The sequence below is a fragment of the Bufo gargarizans genome, chromosome 1 (genome assembly GCF_014858855.1).
Source record: "Bufo gargarizans isolate SCDJY-AF-19 chromosome 1, ASM1485885v1, whole genome shotgun sequence".
NCBI classification, from domain to species: domain Eukaryota; kingdom Metazoa; phylum Chordata; class Amphibia; order Anura; family Bufonidae; genus Bufo; species Bufo gargarizans.
In genome coordinates this window covers 455,127,560-455,146,085 of record NC_058080.1, presented here as the reverse complement: position 1 = coordinate 455,146,085, position 18,526 = coordinate 455,127,560, and the positions used below count along the sequence as shown (strand labels likewise).

Genomic DNA, 18,526 nt, shown 5'->3' with positions numbered 1-18,526 from the left:
ATTCTGGCAGCTGTAGTGAATAGGGGAAACATTAACAATAGCTCCCACTCCGCATACATGTCATTTGTCTAGTGGGCACGTTATCTTAATTTATTCATGATCAGGCCTGTGTGGAAACTATTCGTAAAGAATAGTGCAGATACTGAGCGAACTGTATACAGATGTAGCAGGTTGTCAAAGAAGCAGGGCTGAATTTGTCACTTGGCACAACTTATCTTGACATGACAATAGTTCTTCAGTAGCTTTGCAGACAAATGAGGAAATCCTTACTGGGGAATATTTATTAAGAATGACATTTTATACAACAAGCTAAAAAAAAAAGATAATTAGAGTGAATTGCGCCAAACTTATTAAAAGCCGCACACTGCTTATGCCATAGATTTGCAACAACATGTGTTACTTTCTATGCCTTAGAATTTATAAACCTGTGTAAAAGTTTTCTTTGTGTGTAAAAACAGAAAGCTTTTCTCTTTTAGTTTATTCTGACACCCATTGAAGTTGCCATAGAAGACATGCAGAAGAAAACACTTGAACTAGCTGTTGCTACCAACCAGGAACCGCCAGATGCGAAAATGTTGCAGATGGTCCTGCAAGGTTCTGTAGGAGCCACAGTAAATCAGGTTTGTGGGAATCATTTATTGGACATTCAATTTAGTCATAATGTGCAGATGACTTATTTCAAGCTAATAAAACATTAAATCCTAATCGTATGTACTAAGAAGTATTTATAATGAACACTGTTCTGTTATAATCATCTCAGACATTGATGGTATATTGCTAGGACAGATGCGTGTCCCACGTCCATTCCAAATGAAGGAGAGCGCACCGCATATGCTATGGGAGTTCCGAAAACTAGCCGAAGTGTACAACTATTTTCGGAACTCCCATAGTGGTGAGGTTTGCGAGGCTTGCACAGTGCGCCCTCCTTTACTTCAGCCGTTCTGGAGATACAGTAGGAGTATGTCCCAGGGGTGGGTCCCACACTGCATGTCCCAGGGGTGGGACGCACACCTGCCTGATAGGTAGGGCATATGTGTGTTTTGCTTACCTCCCAGCACGCTCAGCGGCTTCCCACAACCCTCCATGGCAGCATATGCAGTCAGGCCTAAAGACCTTGCTGGTTTTCTTAAAAATGACCTGTTACCAAAAATGCTATGCAATCTGATAGCACCATGTTATAGAGCAGGAGAAGCTGAGCAGATTGATATATAGTTTTTAGGAAAAGATTCAGTAAAAACCTGCAATTTATACATTTATATCTTTGCTTTTTCCACCACCTGTGAAGAGCTATTGGTACAGGAGGGAGGTGTTATTAGTGATTGATAGCATTGTGTATACATGGATAGATAGCTGTAAGTCACCAATAGTTGTACATGGGGAGGTGTAATTAGTGATTAATAGCATTCTCTGTGTAAGATAACAGTCAGTCACTGATAGCTGTACATGGGGGAGGTGTTATCAGTGATTGATAGCATTCTCTGTGTAAATGTGTATACATAGATAGCTGTCAGTCACTGATAGTACAGGGTAGGTGTTATCAGTGATTGATAGCATTCCCTGTATAAATGTGTATACATAGATAGCTGTCAGTCACTGATAGTTGTACACAGGGGAAGTGTTTTCAGTAATTGATAGCATTCTCTGTGTAAGTGTGTATACAGAGATATCTGTCAGTCACTGATAGTTATACAAGGGGGAGGTGTTATCAGTGATTGATAGCATTCTCTGTGTAAGTGTGTATACATAGATAGCTGTCAGTCACCGATAGTTGTACACAGGGGAGTTGTTATCAGTGATTGATAGCATTCTCTGTGTAAGTGTGTATACATAGATAGCTGTCAGTCACTGATAGTTTTATACAGGAGAGGTGTTATCAGTGATTGATAGCATTCTCTGTGTAAGTGTGTATACATAGATAGCTGTCAGTCACTGATAGTTTTATACAGGAGAGGTGTTATCAGTGATTGATAGCATTCTCTGTGTAAGTGTTCATACATAGATAGCTGTCAGTTACTGATAACACCTTCCTCCTGTACCAATAGCTCTTCTCTTCACAGGGTTGCAGATAGAAATGTAAAAATTGCAAGTTTTACCAAATCTTTTCCCACAAAATATATATCAATCTGCTCAGCTTCTCCTGCTCTATAACATGCTGCCTACAGATTACTCTGCATTTTTTGATGACAGGTCCTCTTGAAGATCAGTGCAAATGAGTACCAATCAGTTACTGTTTTGTTAACGCTACATAGACCACTTATTTAGATAGAGTTACAAGATCTTATGGTCTGACTCTGTATGCTGTTGTGGTGAATTGTGGGAAGCTGCTGAGAATGCCTGGAAGCACTGGATCCACCTTTCCCGAACTAGAGAGTCTTAGATACTATGAGTGCCACCATAAGTTGCCTCATTACAGCATCATATTACTAGGATGGAGGTTATTTTCTCCTAAATCCATTGCTTCTGGAGAAAAATAAATCTGTGACAAGGCTTGATTTGTTTTATGGCGGATCCATATGGGATCAGTCAAAACAATCTGTATACCTTCATACTGAAAAACAGAAGAAATTCATATGCATCTATAGATGCTGTTTTATGACTCTGTACAACTCCAAGGTTGAGAGGAGCTATAATAGGATCATGTTCATAAGGCCTAACACTGTACAATCAGCAGCCCTTTACAAAAACTGCCAGCCCCTGATATGATATGTAGCAAAATGGAAAATAAAGCCACTCATTGTAAGTAGACCATCTCCAGCGATAGTATGACAAGGAAAACGAGCAAGTGGATTATTTTTTTTTTATTACCCACAAGTCGCAAAAGATGCTGAAAGTGTTCACGTCTATGCATCTTTGGGAACGTCGGATTATGTTGGCTGATACCAGTGATGCTGTGGAAGAAAATATGTCCTGCTTTTGGAGGACAAGATGGGGCAACATGCTGCACCTCACGGGTACAGGTTCATGATCTGTTTATGCAGGTGAGAACTGTGAGCCAGGGGTCATGGCCACCATGTTCCCCAGACTTATCCACATGCAATTTAATATTTTTTTTTATCTGTGGGGAAATTTAAAATAGAAAGTGTCCGCTAACAATCCACATCCCCTGAATGAACTCAAGAGAGACATCACAAACACTATTCACAGTATTAGCCATCTGAATCCGACCTGCTCAAAGATGCATAGACGTGAACGGGGACCACTTTCAGCATCTTTTATGACTTGTGGGCAATAAAAAATAATAATCCACTTGCTCGTTCATCTTGTCAAACTATCGTTGGAGGCGGCCTACTTTTTTGTAGGCCATCCTGTATAAGTTTAGCTTATACTAGTCATTCATATAGTACCCTTATATATGTCCACATGTGAATATCTTTGGAGGTTTTCAGAATTAAAGGTATGTGAGATAAGTGATTGTGGTGCCATATATTTGTCTTTTTTCTTAGTTGCAGGTTGTGGCCCGAATAATGAATTATTTCCTTAGGTTAACATTTCTCCACTGTCATGTGTGTATAACAGGGACCACTAGAGGTAGCTCAAGTCTTTCTGGCTGAAATCCCTGCTGACCCTAAACTATATCGACATCACAACAAGCTGAGACTGTGCTTCAAGGAATTCATTATGCGGTATGTGTCTCCTTGTGTCTGAGCCCTCTGGCTCTCCTGCTGTGTTATATAGCCTGTTATTTTTGCATGCCATACTTTATTGAGATGTGTGACGTGAAGGAAGTGAGCCTGCCATGATATACTTGTCTAATGTTTTTTTATTATATTTCTTTAAAATTGAATCAAAATTATGTTTTGAGGAGTCCCTGGCAAAGAGGAGGACATATAATTCCCTATGTTTATTTTCTAGAGGAAAAAGAGGTTACATGTGCTCTTTTTTACCTAACTTGATAGGGTGGTAGCCTTAGAGTCACCAGAATGTGTACTTTTTACATTCTGCTAACAACACTGGAAGTGACCGGGCTCAATAAGTCTCATGAATCTCAAGAGACTTTACTGTTAAGGTGCACGTGGATATGAAACAGAACATAGAAGGGGTAGACTTATTGACTAGGAGCTGAAAAGGCATTGACGGCAGCAATTTTTTTAATTACAAACAAGATTGATGCCTTACACTCAGTATAGACATGAAATGGGGTGGAAACAGTAAAAAATTGAATGTTATTAGGACCTTACGATAAAGACTTAAATGGTCACTAAGTTTTCACACAGCTTTGCATAAATCAGTAGTACAGGCGACCACCAGAAACTTTGTAATATGTCTCATCAGTGAGAAGTATCTAGATCTTATGTTATCAGCTGTTTAGCCCCAACCATTCCCCCCTCCCACTTGATAATTGCTTTTCACTTTGAAATATGCTTGAAAACCATCCAGGATGGGACCAGCTCTGGTCAAGTACCAGATTACACATGTTATTGCAAGTCTATGGAAAGGGGTGGGAGGATGAGTGAGTAGGAGAAGGTGTGAGACAGAAGAGATGGGCACAAACAAAGAGACTGCTGTCGCTGAATAGGACATTCATATATATATAAGGGTTAGTACTTCTCTTTAATGTCCTCCATGATCCTGGGGCTGCTTCTGAGTGCACAGAGAAGGTTAGGAAACAGATTCTCCTCTACTTTCTGTGTGCAGTGGATGACAGCTAGTCTCCACCCACCATTTCTGAAAGAACTGCAAACTAGACATTCAGAATGTGCAGGGGAAAACGACAAAAAAAATACAAGTCATATAGTGACAAGAAGTAGTGTTATTTCTCATGTATACACACTGTACTATTGATGCTTTATTCACATCCGTACTGCCCAGTACCTCTCTACAATGTCCTATATGGAGCTTCTGAGGAACTCTGAGTGAGAATTGTGGAGCAGAATTTCTTGTTTTCTCCATGTACAGCGTATCTGAGACATGATATCACCAGTTAGTCTCCACCTACCAGCTCAGGGAGAACTGAGAATTATAAATGTAGAGGAAAGTAGAGAGGAAAACTGCTAAAAATGGCAGATACAAGTCCTAAGGGCCAGATATAGTGTTATAACTACACAAACAGTAGATTGTCTTGAAAAGTTATCTAAAAGTGTAGCTATGCTTTAAGCATCTGCCACTACTTCCATTAACAATGCTTGATTGTTCATACATACAAATACCTTGTTTCCTTCTGCAGATGTGGAGAGGCAGTAGAGAAAAACAAGAGGCTCATTACTTTTGAGCAGAAGGAATATCAGCAAGAGATGAAGAAAAATTACAGTAGGTTAAAGGAGAATCTCCGACCCATGATCGAGCGCAAGATTCCTGACCTGTACAAACCAGTGGTAAAGCCTTCAAGTGATGCAAGGTGAATGTTGCAGAATTGTCTATACGTACTGTACAAGCAGCAAATAGTAATGTGGCAGGAAGCAGCTATATTGAGTTTTATTACATACTCAATAGTCAGTTCTCCCATAATTTCTGTGTACTCTAGAGATAACTGCTTACTCTTCAAACAAATCCATTTAAATAGCAGTGTATCAATATAGACATTGTTTATAATTAGAGAAGGTACAAACTTTTATTCAATTCCATTTCTGGAGCCCAAAGCAAGTGGCAACAAACAAAGCTGTGGAGGTCTGCTTATAAATGTCAAATCAGTATGCAGCGAATTTGTGACGTAAAGTCATGATTTTATTAAAGACATGGAGGCGAGTATTGCTTTCTCTTTCTTTACTGAACAACCAATAGCAGCAAAGAAAAAACCAAAACAAGTAACCATGGTAACAAGACCCTCCCACATAAGACCAGTATAATAGTCCTGCTTTGCATAGATTCCTCCTCTTTCTTTGACGATGACTCTCCTCTGTAAACGCTGAAGGTCTGGCAACTAATCTCCAGCAAAAGAACTGAACCCGAACTCTCCAACTGAAGAACGGAGATGGAGAAGAACAAAACAACCGCAGATGTCAGGTGTGACCTGCTGGTAATTTTCATCCTATGAAGAAACAAAAAGAAGAAACAGGTAATCGGAACTGCGAAGAATATGAATAAGGTACCAGCCTTGCAAAATGTATACACAGGCATCCGCAATCTGAAAATACATCACAGGTACTGAGAAAAATTCAATAAGGGAATAAATATACCATGAACAGGAATAAGGGAGGGCAATAAGATGGGGAGGGGCAATACTTGCCTCTGTGTCTTTAATCAAATCATCACTTTACGTCACAAGTTAGGAAAATCATGCAATTTTATTACATGACACAGAGGCTCCTATTGCGAGTTTAAAGCTGACTTACCACAGAGGAAAACAGGTGAACGGGAGGATGAAAGTAAAACTCACGAAATGTAGAAACTCGTGACCAATCTGCACGTTTCATAATGTCCTCCAATCTCGCGCCCGCGACTGCCATGGAAGTCGCAGAAGCACCTCTTGTCGAATGCGCAGTGAAGACCGAAGTGTTTACACCTGCCAAGGACATAATCCACTTAACCCATCGAGCCAGGGTGATGCTCGTGACAGGATGAAAGGGACGACGGTAAGACAAAAAAAGCTGGGGGCACGATGAATCGCGATGCGAGGCAGTGCGCGACTCATATTACCTCAGACAGGCGACTTGGCAGAGGGCCGGAACATTTGGGAAACTGGGATAGGACACGGATCTAATGTTGGTCTTGGTGCGGCGCGTAATATTGAACACCACACCGTCCGGAGTGAAGGAGCGAGCGTCATGGTCCAAGGCTCGGACCTCCGAGACTCTCTTACAAGAAATCAAACAGAATAAGGAAACCAACTTGGCCGAAAGCTGTCGCAAAGAAAGTTCCGCGTTAGAAGGCCAAGAAGAGAACATGGACAGTACAGAAGACAAATCCCATGTAGATGAGAAACGGGGTATGGGAGGACGAGAAAGACGAGAGCCCCTATAAAGGCGGCATACCAAAGGGTGTTGACCCACAGGGCATCCATCAAATCCCTGGTGAGAGGAAGAAATGGCTGAACGAAATACATTGATAGTACGAAATGCCTTACCATCATCGAAAAGTGATGTGAGAAAATGAAGGATCTCCGTCACAGGTGCTGAAACGGGATCCAAATGCCTAGCCAGGCACCAATGAGTCCAAGATTTCCAGGCTGCCCGATAAGCCCGCCTAGTTCCGGGGGCCCATGCGTCTTCCAAGAGGCGTCTAGTTGATTCCGAAACTCCTGCGACGCTCCAGGGTTCCCTGAGATCCTGCAGGCTAGGAGTTGCAGGGTTTCTTCTAAGACGAGAGGATGTTGTAGACCTGACGGGTCTAATAGGAGGTCCGGGAAGACTGGGAGAAGGAGAGGGCACTGGATCAAGCATTCCATCAGCTATGGGAACCATGACTGGGTGGTCCAGAACAGAACTACCAGGACCAGTTCGGCTCCCTGTTGGCAGACCTGGGCTAATACTCGGTGGATCAGAGCAAATAGAGGAAAGGCATACATGAGGTGGTCGGGCTAGTTCTGTAGAAAAACGTCGGTGGCTTCCGCATCTGGATCCGGGCGCCAGCTGAAAAACCTGGGGAGTTGGGTGTTCATACGGGACGTGAATAGATCTATACAGAAGGGTCCCCACCATTTCTTCCTCTCACCAGGGATTTGATGGATGCCCTGTGGGTCAACACCCTTTGGTATGCCGCCTTTATAGGGGACATATCGTACTGCGGAAATGTTGTCCATCCGCAATCTGATGCAGGTCCAGACTAGTCTGTTTACAAAGCTGCGAATGGCGAAGAATCCCGCAAGAAGCTCCAAGGCGTTGATATGGAAGCTGGACTCTTCCTCGGACCAGCGTCCCCCGGTGGTCACTCCGTCGCAATAAGTGCCCCATCCCAGCAGGCTGGCGTCCGATTCTATTGTGAAATCTGGACGCAGGCTGAAAATAGCTATGCCATTCCAAACTTCCAAGTTGTGGATCCACCATGTCAGTTCGTCTCTGGTCTCCTCGTCTAAGGTGATCAGGTCTGCGTATGATGCTCCCGCGTGCAGGTGAGCGATCCTGAGGCGTTGCATGGCTCGGTAGTGCAGAGGTGCTGGCAAGACTGTCTGGATAGAGGAGTTGAGGAGGCCTATGATGCGGGCTAGGTGGCGTAAGGACACTTGCGGAAGGAAAAGCGTGTGGCGGAGTTCCTTGCGGATGGCACGGACTTTGAATGGCGGAAGGCTGAGCGTTTCTGTTGTCGAGTTGATTGTGAAGCCTAAAAATTCCATGGATTGGGAAGGGGTAAGGCAGGATTTTTCCAGGTTGAGGAGAAAACCTAGGTGGGATAATAGGTCCATTGTCCAGGTTAAATGTGTGAGCAGGATGGAACGGTCCTGGTCCATGAGGAGGATATCGTCTAGATAAACAATCAGACGAATTCCACGACTGCGGAGGCAGGATACGACAGGGTGCAATAACTTGGTGAAGCACCAAGGAGCTGAGGAGAGCCCGAAAGGGAGGCAAGTGAACCGCCACATTTCCTTGTTCCATTGGCAGCAAAGTAGATTTCTCGATGTCTCGGAAACTGGCACGGTTAAATAGGCATCTTTTAGGTCTAATTTGACCAACCAATCTCCGTGGTGGAGCATGTCTCTGAGGAGGTGGATGCCCTCCATCTTGAAGTGGCGATAACAGACAAAGGCGTTCAGTGCCCGAAGGTTGATCACTGGACGCATCTGGCCTCCTTTTTTGGCCACCAGAAACATGTTGCTGATAATGCAGTTGGAAGGGTCTAGGGCCGGTTCTATCGCGCCCTTCAGAAAAAGCTCCCTCAATTCCCTGTGTAAAAGAAGTTGTTTCGGGGCAGGGAGGACAATGGGATGAGGAGGTGGAATGTGGATCGGGTAACACACCAGTTCTATATAGAACCCCTTAAAGGTAGAGAGAATCCATGGATCGGCAGCGATGGCTGTCCAGGTGTGGGAAAAAAGACTGAGTCTGACCCCTACCCAAACAGTCGAAGAAGATAAAGGGGTTGGTAGACTTACCGAATGGGCGTCTGAATACTGAGAATCCTCTGGCACCACGGGACCGCCATGAAGCACCATGGGTGGGAAAGAAGGCGGGAGGCTGTCAGGCTTCCTGGTTGGAGGATCTGAATGAAAAGGAGCCTCGACCTATGGAAAGTTGACTGGCCAAACAGGAGGACCTAGGCATCTTTGCCCATCTCAATTAAGGCCAGGTTGGATAGTTTAGGTTCAATTTTGAACAGAATAGCCTTCCGCCTCTCAATAGAGAGGGAAGTATTTGCGTTGCCTGTGATGCACAGAGCACACTGTGCCCATCCCCGGAGCTCTTCCGGATCTACCTGGGTGTTCTGGGTTCTGGCGGATTCAGCCATTTCTTTGTAAGGGGGCCTAAGACATCCAGTAATTTATCCTGGCAGGCCTTTAATGCCGACTCAAGACCCCTACAGGGGTTCCATCCTGACTTGGCCAGAAATTGGGTCATTTTGGGGTCCACAACGGGTGTCTCACAGACCTTGTTCGGGACAATAGGTCTAGGGCACTCAGCTCTCAGTTTGTTCCTAGCCTCCTTGCTAAGGGGCTGGCTCACCTGGGACTCTAGATATCTGGCAATGTGGTCCGATGGGAGCCACTCCACGGACCTCGGATGATGGAGTGCATCCGGGTCGAAAAGCGGCTTTCCAGCGGGATCTAGTATAGCATCTAGAGGCTCAGAAGGGACCCTAGTAGAGGTGGTAAGGGGGTTGGTAGAAACTGAAGATGGCCCGGGAGGGTCCACATCTAATAGTTTCAGGTCCTCCTGTTCTGAACTATTGCCAGATTTTGACTGCGCCTCCTCTTCAGATCCGAGTTCTGATTCAGAATCTGTGTCATATTGCGCTCTGGCGCATTTCCATGGCCTCGCCTTTTCTGCCTGGCGGGCATAGGTCATTTTGCGCGAACGCAGCACGCCCTCTTGGGTGGAAGGGATCACACCAGTCTTATTGGTTCTGGAGGTTCAGCGTTAGCTGCTCGTGAGCTCAGCGGTCCTGGGCGGCTACCTGGTCTGGATGATGATGAGTGAGCCATAAGGGCCTCAGAGATAGACTGCGAGATGGATGTAGACATGGAGCCCATGGCAGCATGGATAGCTACTGCTACAGAGCGCTGAATTGCCACAGCTTGTGACTCATTAGTAATGGTGCCTGATACCTGGGCATGAGGAGTCACCTCCATTTCCTCAGGAATATGATCAATGGGAAGGCTGTCCTCAGACATGATGGTGTCTGGAGTAGGGGCAAATATATATACAGTACAGACCAAAAGTTTGGACACACCTTCTCATTCAAAGAGTTTTCTTTATTTTCATGACTATGAAAATTGTAGACTCGCACTGAAGGCATCAAAACTATGAATTAACACATGTGGAATTATATACATAACAAAAAAGTGTGAAACAACTGAAAATATGTCCTATTCTAGGTTCTTCAAAGTAGCCACCTTTTGCTTTGATTACTGCTTTGCACACTCTTGGCATTCTCTTGATGAGCTTCAAGAGGTAGTCACCTGAAATGGTTTTCACTTCACAGGTGTGCCCTGTCAGGTTTAATAAGTGGGATTTCTTGCCGTATAAATGGGGTTGGGACCATCAGTTGCGTTGTGGAGAAGTCAGGTGGATACACAGCTGATAGTCCTACTGAATAGACTGTTAGAATTTGTATTATGGCAAGAAAAAAGCAGCTAAGTAAAGAAAAACGAATGGCCATCATTACTTTAAGAAATGAAGGTCAGTCAGTCCGAAAAATTGGGAAAACTTTTAAAGTGCAGTCACAAAAACCATCAAGCGCTACAAAGAAACTGGCTCACATGCGGACCGCCCCAGGAAAGGAAGACCAAGAGTCACCTCTGCTGCGGAGGATAAGTTCATCTGAGTCACCAGCCTCAGAAATAGCAGGTTAACAGCAGCTCAGATTAGAGACCAGGTCAATGCCACACAGAGTTCTAGCAGCAGACACATCTCTAGAACAACTGTTAAGAGGAGACTGTGTGAATCAGCCCTTCATGGTAGAATAACTGCTAAGAAACCACTGCTAAGGACCGGCAACAAGCAGAAGAGACTTGTTTGGGCTAAAGAACACAAGGAATGGACATTAGACCAGTGGAAATCTGTGCTTTGGTCTGATGAGTCCAAATTTGAGATCTTTGGTTCCAACCCCCTGTGTCTTTGTGCGACGCATAAAAGGTGAACGGATGGACTCTACATGCCTGGTTCCCACCGTGAAGCATGGAGGAGGAGGTGTGATGGTGTGGGGGTGCTTTGCTGGTGACACTGTTGGGGATTTATTTAAAATTGAAGGCATACTGAATCAGCATGGCTACCACAGCATCTTGCAGCGGCATGCTATTCCATACGGTTTGCGTTTAGTTGGACCATCATTTATTTTTCAACAGGACAATGACCCCAAACACACCTCCAGGCTGTGTAAGGGCTATTTGACCATGAAGAAGAGTGATGGGGTGCTGCGCCAGATGACCTGGCCTCCACAGTCACCGGACCTGAACCCAATCGAGATGGTTTGGGGTGAGCTGGACCGCAGAGTGAAGGCAAAAGAGCCAACAAGTGCTAAGCATCTCTGGGAACTCCTTCAAGACTGTTGGAAGACCATTTCAGGTGACTACCTCTTGAAGCTCATCAAGAGAATGCCAAGAGTGTGCAAAGCAGTAATCAAAGCAAAAGGTGGCTACTTTGAAGAACCTAGAATATTACATATTTTCAGTTGTTTCACACTTTTTTGTTATGTATATAATTCCACATGTGTTAATTCATAGTTTTGATGCCTTTAGTGTGAATCTACAATTTTTATAGTCATGAAAATAAAGAAAACTCTTTGAATGAGAAGGTGTGTCCAAACTTTTGGTCTGTACTGTGTATATATATATATTTATATATCTTGAAAGGATGATCTATAGTGTGGCCACAGAAGGGGAACTCGGGATACAGGGGAAGAAGGCAGGTTTAACAATGAAACGGTCACCAGAGAGTAATGAAGGGACGAGTCGCAGGGGCTGACAGGCGCAGTGAAGGAGTCGGAGCTGTGTGAGTAAATACACCTATAATCACACGGAGGCAAGGGAAAAGGGATACCCCAAGCCCTGTATACGATACATATACAACGGTACAAATATTCTTAATTATTACTGAAAATAAAGACCACAGTGAGTACTTATCTGAGTGGTCAGCAGTAAAGAAAGAGGAGGAATCTATGCAAAGCAGGACTATTATACTGGTCTTATGTGGGAGGGTCTTGTTACCATGGTTTCTTGTTTTGTTTTTTTCTTTGCTGCTATTGGTTGTTCAGTAAAGAAAGAGAAAGCAATAGGAGCCTCTGTGCCATGTAATAAAAATTTATTTTTAACTACTGCTAGATTTGAGCAAATGCTTTAGTGCATTTGCGAAGTATTGCTTATTTGACACAGTATTCCATGACACAATAAACAGTTTACTATTGTTATATAATAAATATTAGGCAAAGTAGAGCCAGGTTCAGGGGTAGCAAACTGGGCAATTTTCCAGAGCCTTCTTCCTTGGGGGTACCTCAAGGACTGGAGTCCCAGGAGCAACAGGAGTGGAAGTAAACCTGGACTACCAGGGACTTTAACATTAAAACCATTAGTATTTAGGCATTGTTTGGACATTGAATGGCAGTTATATTTGTGCATTGTTTGTGAAATAAATGGTAGTGTCAGTATTTTGCCATACATATTCATGTAAGAAATCCATATGTATGAGTGTTTTATAGGTAGGTGATTGCCATGAGCAGTGAAATAATTAGGTACAGTATCTTTTACATGAGCAATACGGATTGTGTCAGAATCCGTTTAGGGAAAAACTGATGGTTTTGCACGCAAGTTCAATCAGTTTTTTCTGCGATAGCGCAGAGTCTGTGTGTTATTTTTGTGTGGCTTTTATGTGTTTTTCACGTGCGTGTAGAAGAACTGAAAAATAGCAATCTACATTTCCTAGTACCCATCAGTAAAAAAATCATTGCATCTGGATGCCTTCCATTTTTTTTTAACACAAGCCCCGTCTACTTCTATGAGGCCACAGCTGCATGAAAAACGCACAATATAGAACATGCTGCGATTTTTCCTGAATGCAAAGATGATGCATGAAAAACACAGCCAGACAGAAAACCTATCAGGTATAAAGCAGTATGCAAGCTGTGGGAAAACCAATTAATTTAACCCACCTCTTCAGACAAGCCTACAACCAGTGACCCTGCTGCCTCTATACCGCCACGACCAACTTCACCCGCACCTACTGTGTCCTTCTCCCATACCATGTAGATTGTAAGCCCTCACGGGCAGGGCCCTCTCTACTTCTGTACCAGTTTGTAACTTGTCTTGTTTATGATTAGTGCAATTGTCTGTATCATGTATGTATACCCCTTATCAAATGTACAGCGCTATGGAATGAATGGCGCTTTAATAATTAATAATAATAATTTCAGGTATAATTCCTAATGGAGTTGAACATCTCACTTATGACCAGAGGTATGCACTTGGCACCTGGATTGTATAAAAAGCTTCACATTCTTATCTCCCCACTACAAATACTTGAAATATCTTGCTGTTCCCGTCTTTACTCCTGATAAAAAGGCTATATAAATCACAAGCAAATGTCTGAGAAGTATTTCTTGATGATACTTCGTGTGTGTCCTCTGACGCTTGTGTAACTGCAGGTTCTTCCGTCCCTCCATTATCAATGTCATTGCCAGTGTGTCACAGTCTGTTTGTTCAGTGGGAAACTTGTTGATGCTTTGAATGCATTTGTGGCTAACAAATGGTTTGGTGACAATAGAGCCATTATTTCTGGAGATGGCAAACAGACTGAGGATTCTCAAAGTTGTGGGCAGGACCCATCCTTCACTTCACAGTTGGCTGGAGCTAGGTGAAAGTATTCCAGGCATGCAGGGAGTTGCAAGTGAGCTCGTTCTGCGTTTTGTGCCTGCCATGAAAAGGGGTGTCTAATTAAAAGAAAATCAATTTGTTGACTGCAAAGTCAAACACAATCATCCACACTGATGAATGGTAAAAAGAGTTATAGTCAGGATTACAATATTGTACAATACAAGGGTCATTCATTTTAAGTCTTAAAGGGGTTTTCCAAATGTTTAGTACTTATGACCTATGACCTATCCTCAGGATAGGTCATCAGTATGTGTTCAGTGGGGATCCGACTCCCAGCACCTCTGCCAATCAGCTGTTTGTGCTGAGCATAACGGCCTCCTCGCAGCTTACTAAGAAGGCACCATCCATTGGATAGCGACTGTTCTTGGTTTTTCAGCTCAGCCCTATTCACTTGAATAGTACTAAGCTGCGCCTAGGCCATGTGACCAATAAATGTCACGTCACTGCCCTAGAAAGAGGCGCCGCAGCACTCACCTTTTCAAATAACTGATCAGCGGGGGTGCCAGGAGTCAGACCCCCACCAATCAGATATTGATGAGTATAAAACACTCAGAAAACCCTTTTACCTTTGTATCACTGTTTCTAAAAATAATTACATATGGATATAAAGGTTGTAATTCTCATTGTGGAGGTCCAGCTGGTAAAGTCTGTAAAGGAGTAAACAGAACTTATCCCTTATCAACAACATACTGGATAAGTGTCTGATCAATGGGACTTCCACCAATCACAAGAACAGGTGTTCTGTGTTCCCCAGTTTGAATGGAGCGCCGGTAGTGCCACTGGGACTTCATTCAGCTCTATGGGACTGCCAAGTGTAGTACGTTGCTATCTTCGGCAGTCCCATACATTTGAATAGAGCAGCAGAAGACATATGCGATGGTCACTCCATTCAAATGGGGAAACATGGGATCCCTGTTGACATAATGTCATGAGGGTGTCACGACCTATCGCTGACCCTGTTGTGCCTGGTGTCAGAAGGTCGCAGTGGGTGGCTACTCGCTCGGTTTTCAAGAGATCGCTCTGTGACCTAGTGGTGGGAATGGATTCCGGTCCAGGTTTTCCTGCTTAGGTTTGCAATCCTTTTTGTCCCATTTAGGAATCTGTAGCTTTTCATTTCAGCTACTATATATATTCTCCCTTTCTGCTTCCCTTGTTGCCAGATATAGACCTTCTTTCCCGATCTTCTATTCTGACCTCTGGTGGAATTGGAGTTGCTGTGGAGCTGGAGCTGCTGGATCTCTAGTTCACTCCTGTTATTGTCCGTTATTGTCTCCTGTTTGTTGTCTCCCTTTGGGGATTGTGTGTGGTGTTTGTCCTTTCCCTGTTGTTACCCTAGGTGTCAGTGGTGAGGACTAGTACTCCCACCGCCCTACTCACTACCTAGGGCTTATTTCAGGGTAAGCCAGGGACAAGGCACGTGATCGGCGTATGGGTTAGCAGCCCGTCTAGGGATGCCAGGTCAGCCAGTGCTAGGTGAGTTAGGGGTCACCACTTGTCACGGACGTTCCTGTGACAGGTGCTAGGAGATCAGTGAGATTGGCAACACGTGGTTTGATCTGTTCCTTATGGCCACACCCCTTGCTTAAGGTGTTGCTTATGTGGTCATTTTACCTTCCCTATTTATTGTGGCTTCTCCCACCATGCTGTGCGGTTTATAGCTTCAGTCTTGTTGTGGATTGCTGGTGTTTGGATATTGGCGGAGTTCCTGGGCTTCCATAGCTACTTGAAGTTAAGTGTCTTCTTCCCTTGTTGTTTTATTGTTTGGGTTTTCTTGTGTTGCTATTTTCCCTGCCATTTGTGTTTAGGCCTAAGAGAGACTCCAGTTCATCCTACCGTTTGGAGGAACAAGTTGCCTCTTGTCCTGATATTAGTACCAGGGTCCTACAGGGTGAGTTAGGAATCTAGGTTACTGTGTATGAACACACTTATCTCTGGTATCAGTTCATACTTGCAGTCAGTCAGGACTTGGATTAGGGTTTCTTTAGCAGGTGATTTGCTCCTTTCCCTAGTTTCCAGGCCTTTTCCCCTCACCCCTTTCTCTCCTATGTTCGGTGTGGGTTTCTCTCCCTCAACCAAGCGCGACACCACTCCTCCCTCTCCCTAGTGAAAGGGTGCGTCCCTTCCCTCCCCTCTGTGCCGCACATCTGTTAACTGCCATATCAGACGCGATACATAATCAGCAGGGTCCCAGTAGTAAGACCACAATAATCAGAAACTTATCCATTATTCTGTGGATAAGGGATAAGTTTAGTTCATGGTAAAAAGCCTTTTAAGGCAAGGCAATGATCCCGGGGAAAAAGTATGCAAACTAACTCTCCTCCAAAAGGAAGGAAGGAAATGCTTTATAAAAACAAGCTGCACTATATATACAGTTGTCTTCCATCTATAGGAAAACTATTTCGTATTTGAATATTGATGAACTATTTATTCCAGTAAGATACCTAAAACATAAGTGTAAGACATTTTTTTATCTTGCAGGGGAATCCTCCATAGATCCAGCTTCAGAAAATATGACTCGCAGATGTCTCAGAACAGCTGATGAATTTATGTAGTGACAGAAGACAATGACACATGCCAACAACTTCTCGGTTTTGCATAGCTATTTATTTTGTTCAATATCAAACAAAAGAAAATCCAAATTGTTGAAAGGAACTGAACAAAGAGAGAAAGTAAAGAGTGAAAATGCTTTTTATACTGATATGTCAGGATCTGTGGAAACATGGAGGATGCGGTACTGGCCATCACGACCAAATCTGAGCAAAAACAGAAAAGATAGGTGGTGGCACACTTTCACTGCCTAGATCTGTCCTTATGTCTTGTAGATATTAAAGTTCTTGCTTGAACGTTCTTTTTTTAAAAATAGGTACAATATAATAGGCATTGAACTAGGTTTATGCTAAGGTACTGTACCTGCAGATACTGGGATGCTTGAATTACCAGCAAACAGGCAAGTGGAAGTATTAAAAAGATATCTCAAGACTGTGAGTGAAGGGAGAAATGATTACCCTGTATGTCTGCAAGGTAGATGGTAGAGTTGTAAATAAATGTGACATGCCCAGCCTTTTATATGCAGGAGAGCAATAGTAAAAGCTATATTTTTTTTTATTATTAGAGTATATAAAGTTTTTTTTTATTTTTTACTAAAGTCTTACTTTCTCTTTTTGGATACATAGTTGTATAGTTTCATGTACAATATGGTACTATGTTTTGCACTGTGGCTATGTTTGTAGTACAGCATAATCCATATATTTGTATATTTGAATTGCTACGGTCGTACAGTGTTATTTGGTGTTGTTTTTCAATGCCATCAATAAATAAAGATAAAATAGATATTATTGTATTATGTGAACTAGAGATGTACACGTCACGCCATGTAAAAAAGACCTACAGTTATATATTTTTGATTAAACTATATGATTGTGAATCCTTCGAGACCATAAACTGTATATGAACAATTAAAGCAATGCCTTTACTTCTGCATGTCTTGATATATCATGAAATCGTTCTGCAGTTTCCGGCCATGAAGTCTCAAGATCAAATACACATACACACATATAAACTGATGTACCGCACTTTGTCTACAGGTAAAATGCAAGACTGTAATGACTAATGGCTGTATATACGATGGCCATTACATTTTATCATGAAATTCTTAGGCCATGTTCTCATGCCAGTATTGTGCAACAGCATGGTAGGTTATAACTAGGACTGGAACAGAGAACAGGTAAGATGGGATGATTGGTGTCACTTCTATGTTTTAGACCTGTTCCTGGTTTTTGGCTTAGGCTACATTCAAACCTGTCTGCTGTGTGCAAATAGAAGCACCTGACACATGTATCAAACATATGCATAGGCCTCCAAAGCCACATTCATGTCCTTATGGCATCCCGCAAAAAGGTAAGAATTTTTTAACATGGGGGCTGATGGATTACGTATGCCATAAAATTGCTATATAGTGGCATATGTTAATCAGCATTGTGGCCATGATTTATCAAGACCAGCGTGTGCTACATAGGTCTTGATAGGGCTTGTACCGCCAGAGGAGGCATTTCATTTATTCGTCGTAGTCCATGCGCCAGACTGATCTATGGCAGATCAGTCATTATTTTCAACAGTTTCTGGTGTAAATAATGATGAATGTGATAGGGCTGAAGGCCCTGCCCATGCCATGCCTCCTTTTCGGAAACTGGCGAGGGTGGTGTAAAAATGGCAGTTGCAAGTAAAAATGTCACGATGGTATTTAAAAAGCTGTGCCCCCCTCACAGTAGTATGCTCAGCTATGCTCCCCTCACAGTAATATGCCCAGCTGTGCGCCCTCAGTAATATGCCCAGTTGTGCCCCCCTCACAGTACTATGACCAGCTGTGCCCCCTCAAAGTAATATGCCCAGCTGTGCCTCCTCACAGTAAAGTAATATGCCCAGTTGTGCCTCTTCACAGTAAAATAATATGCCCAGCTGTGCCCACTTCACAGGCAGTAAAAAATAAATAAATAAACTCCACATACTCACCTCATTCCCCAGCAGCAGCAGCAGGATAATATACGGAGCTCCTGGTATGCCCCACCTCCCACCCAGACCTGCAGTGTGGAGCACAGACAGGGGAAGAAATGATGGAGCAGGGAGCCAACGGAC

At 43.4% G+C, this 18,526-nt stretch overlaps 1 protein-coding gene across 1 annotated transcript in view; it reads left to right on the top strand.

Annotated features, from left to right (window-relative positions):
- Positions 1–17,366, top strand: part of DOCK8 (dedicator of cytokinesis 8) — a 209,522-nt gene extending 192,156 nt beyond the window's left edge. Inside the window, exons 45-48 of the mRNA XM_044272650.1 lie at positions 477–620; positions 3,517–3,623; positions 5,165–5,335; positions 16,373–17,366. Of these exons, the coding sequence (XP_044128585.1) occupies positions 477–620; positions 3,517–3,623; positions 5,165–5,335; positions 16,373–16,433 (483 nt within the window). The 3' untranslated portion in view covers positions 16,434–17,366. The remainder of the gene's footprint in view (positions 1–476; positions 621–3,516; positions 3,624–5,164; positions 5,336–16,372) is intronic.
- Positions 17,367–18,526: the final 1,160 nt, after the last annotated feature.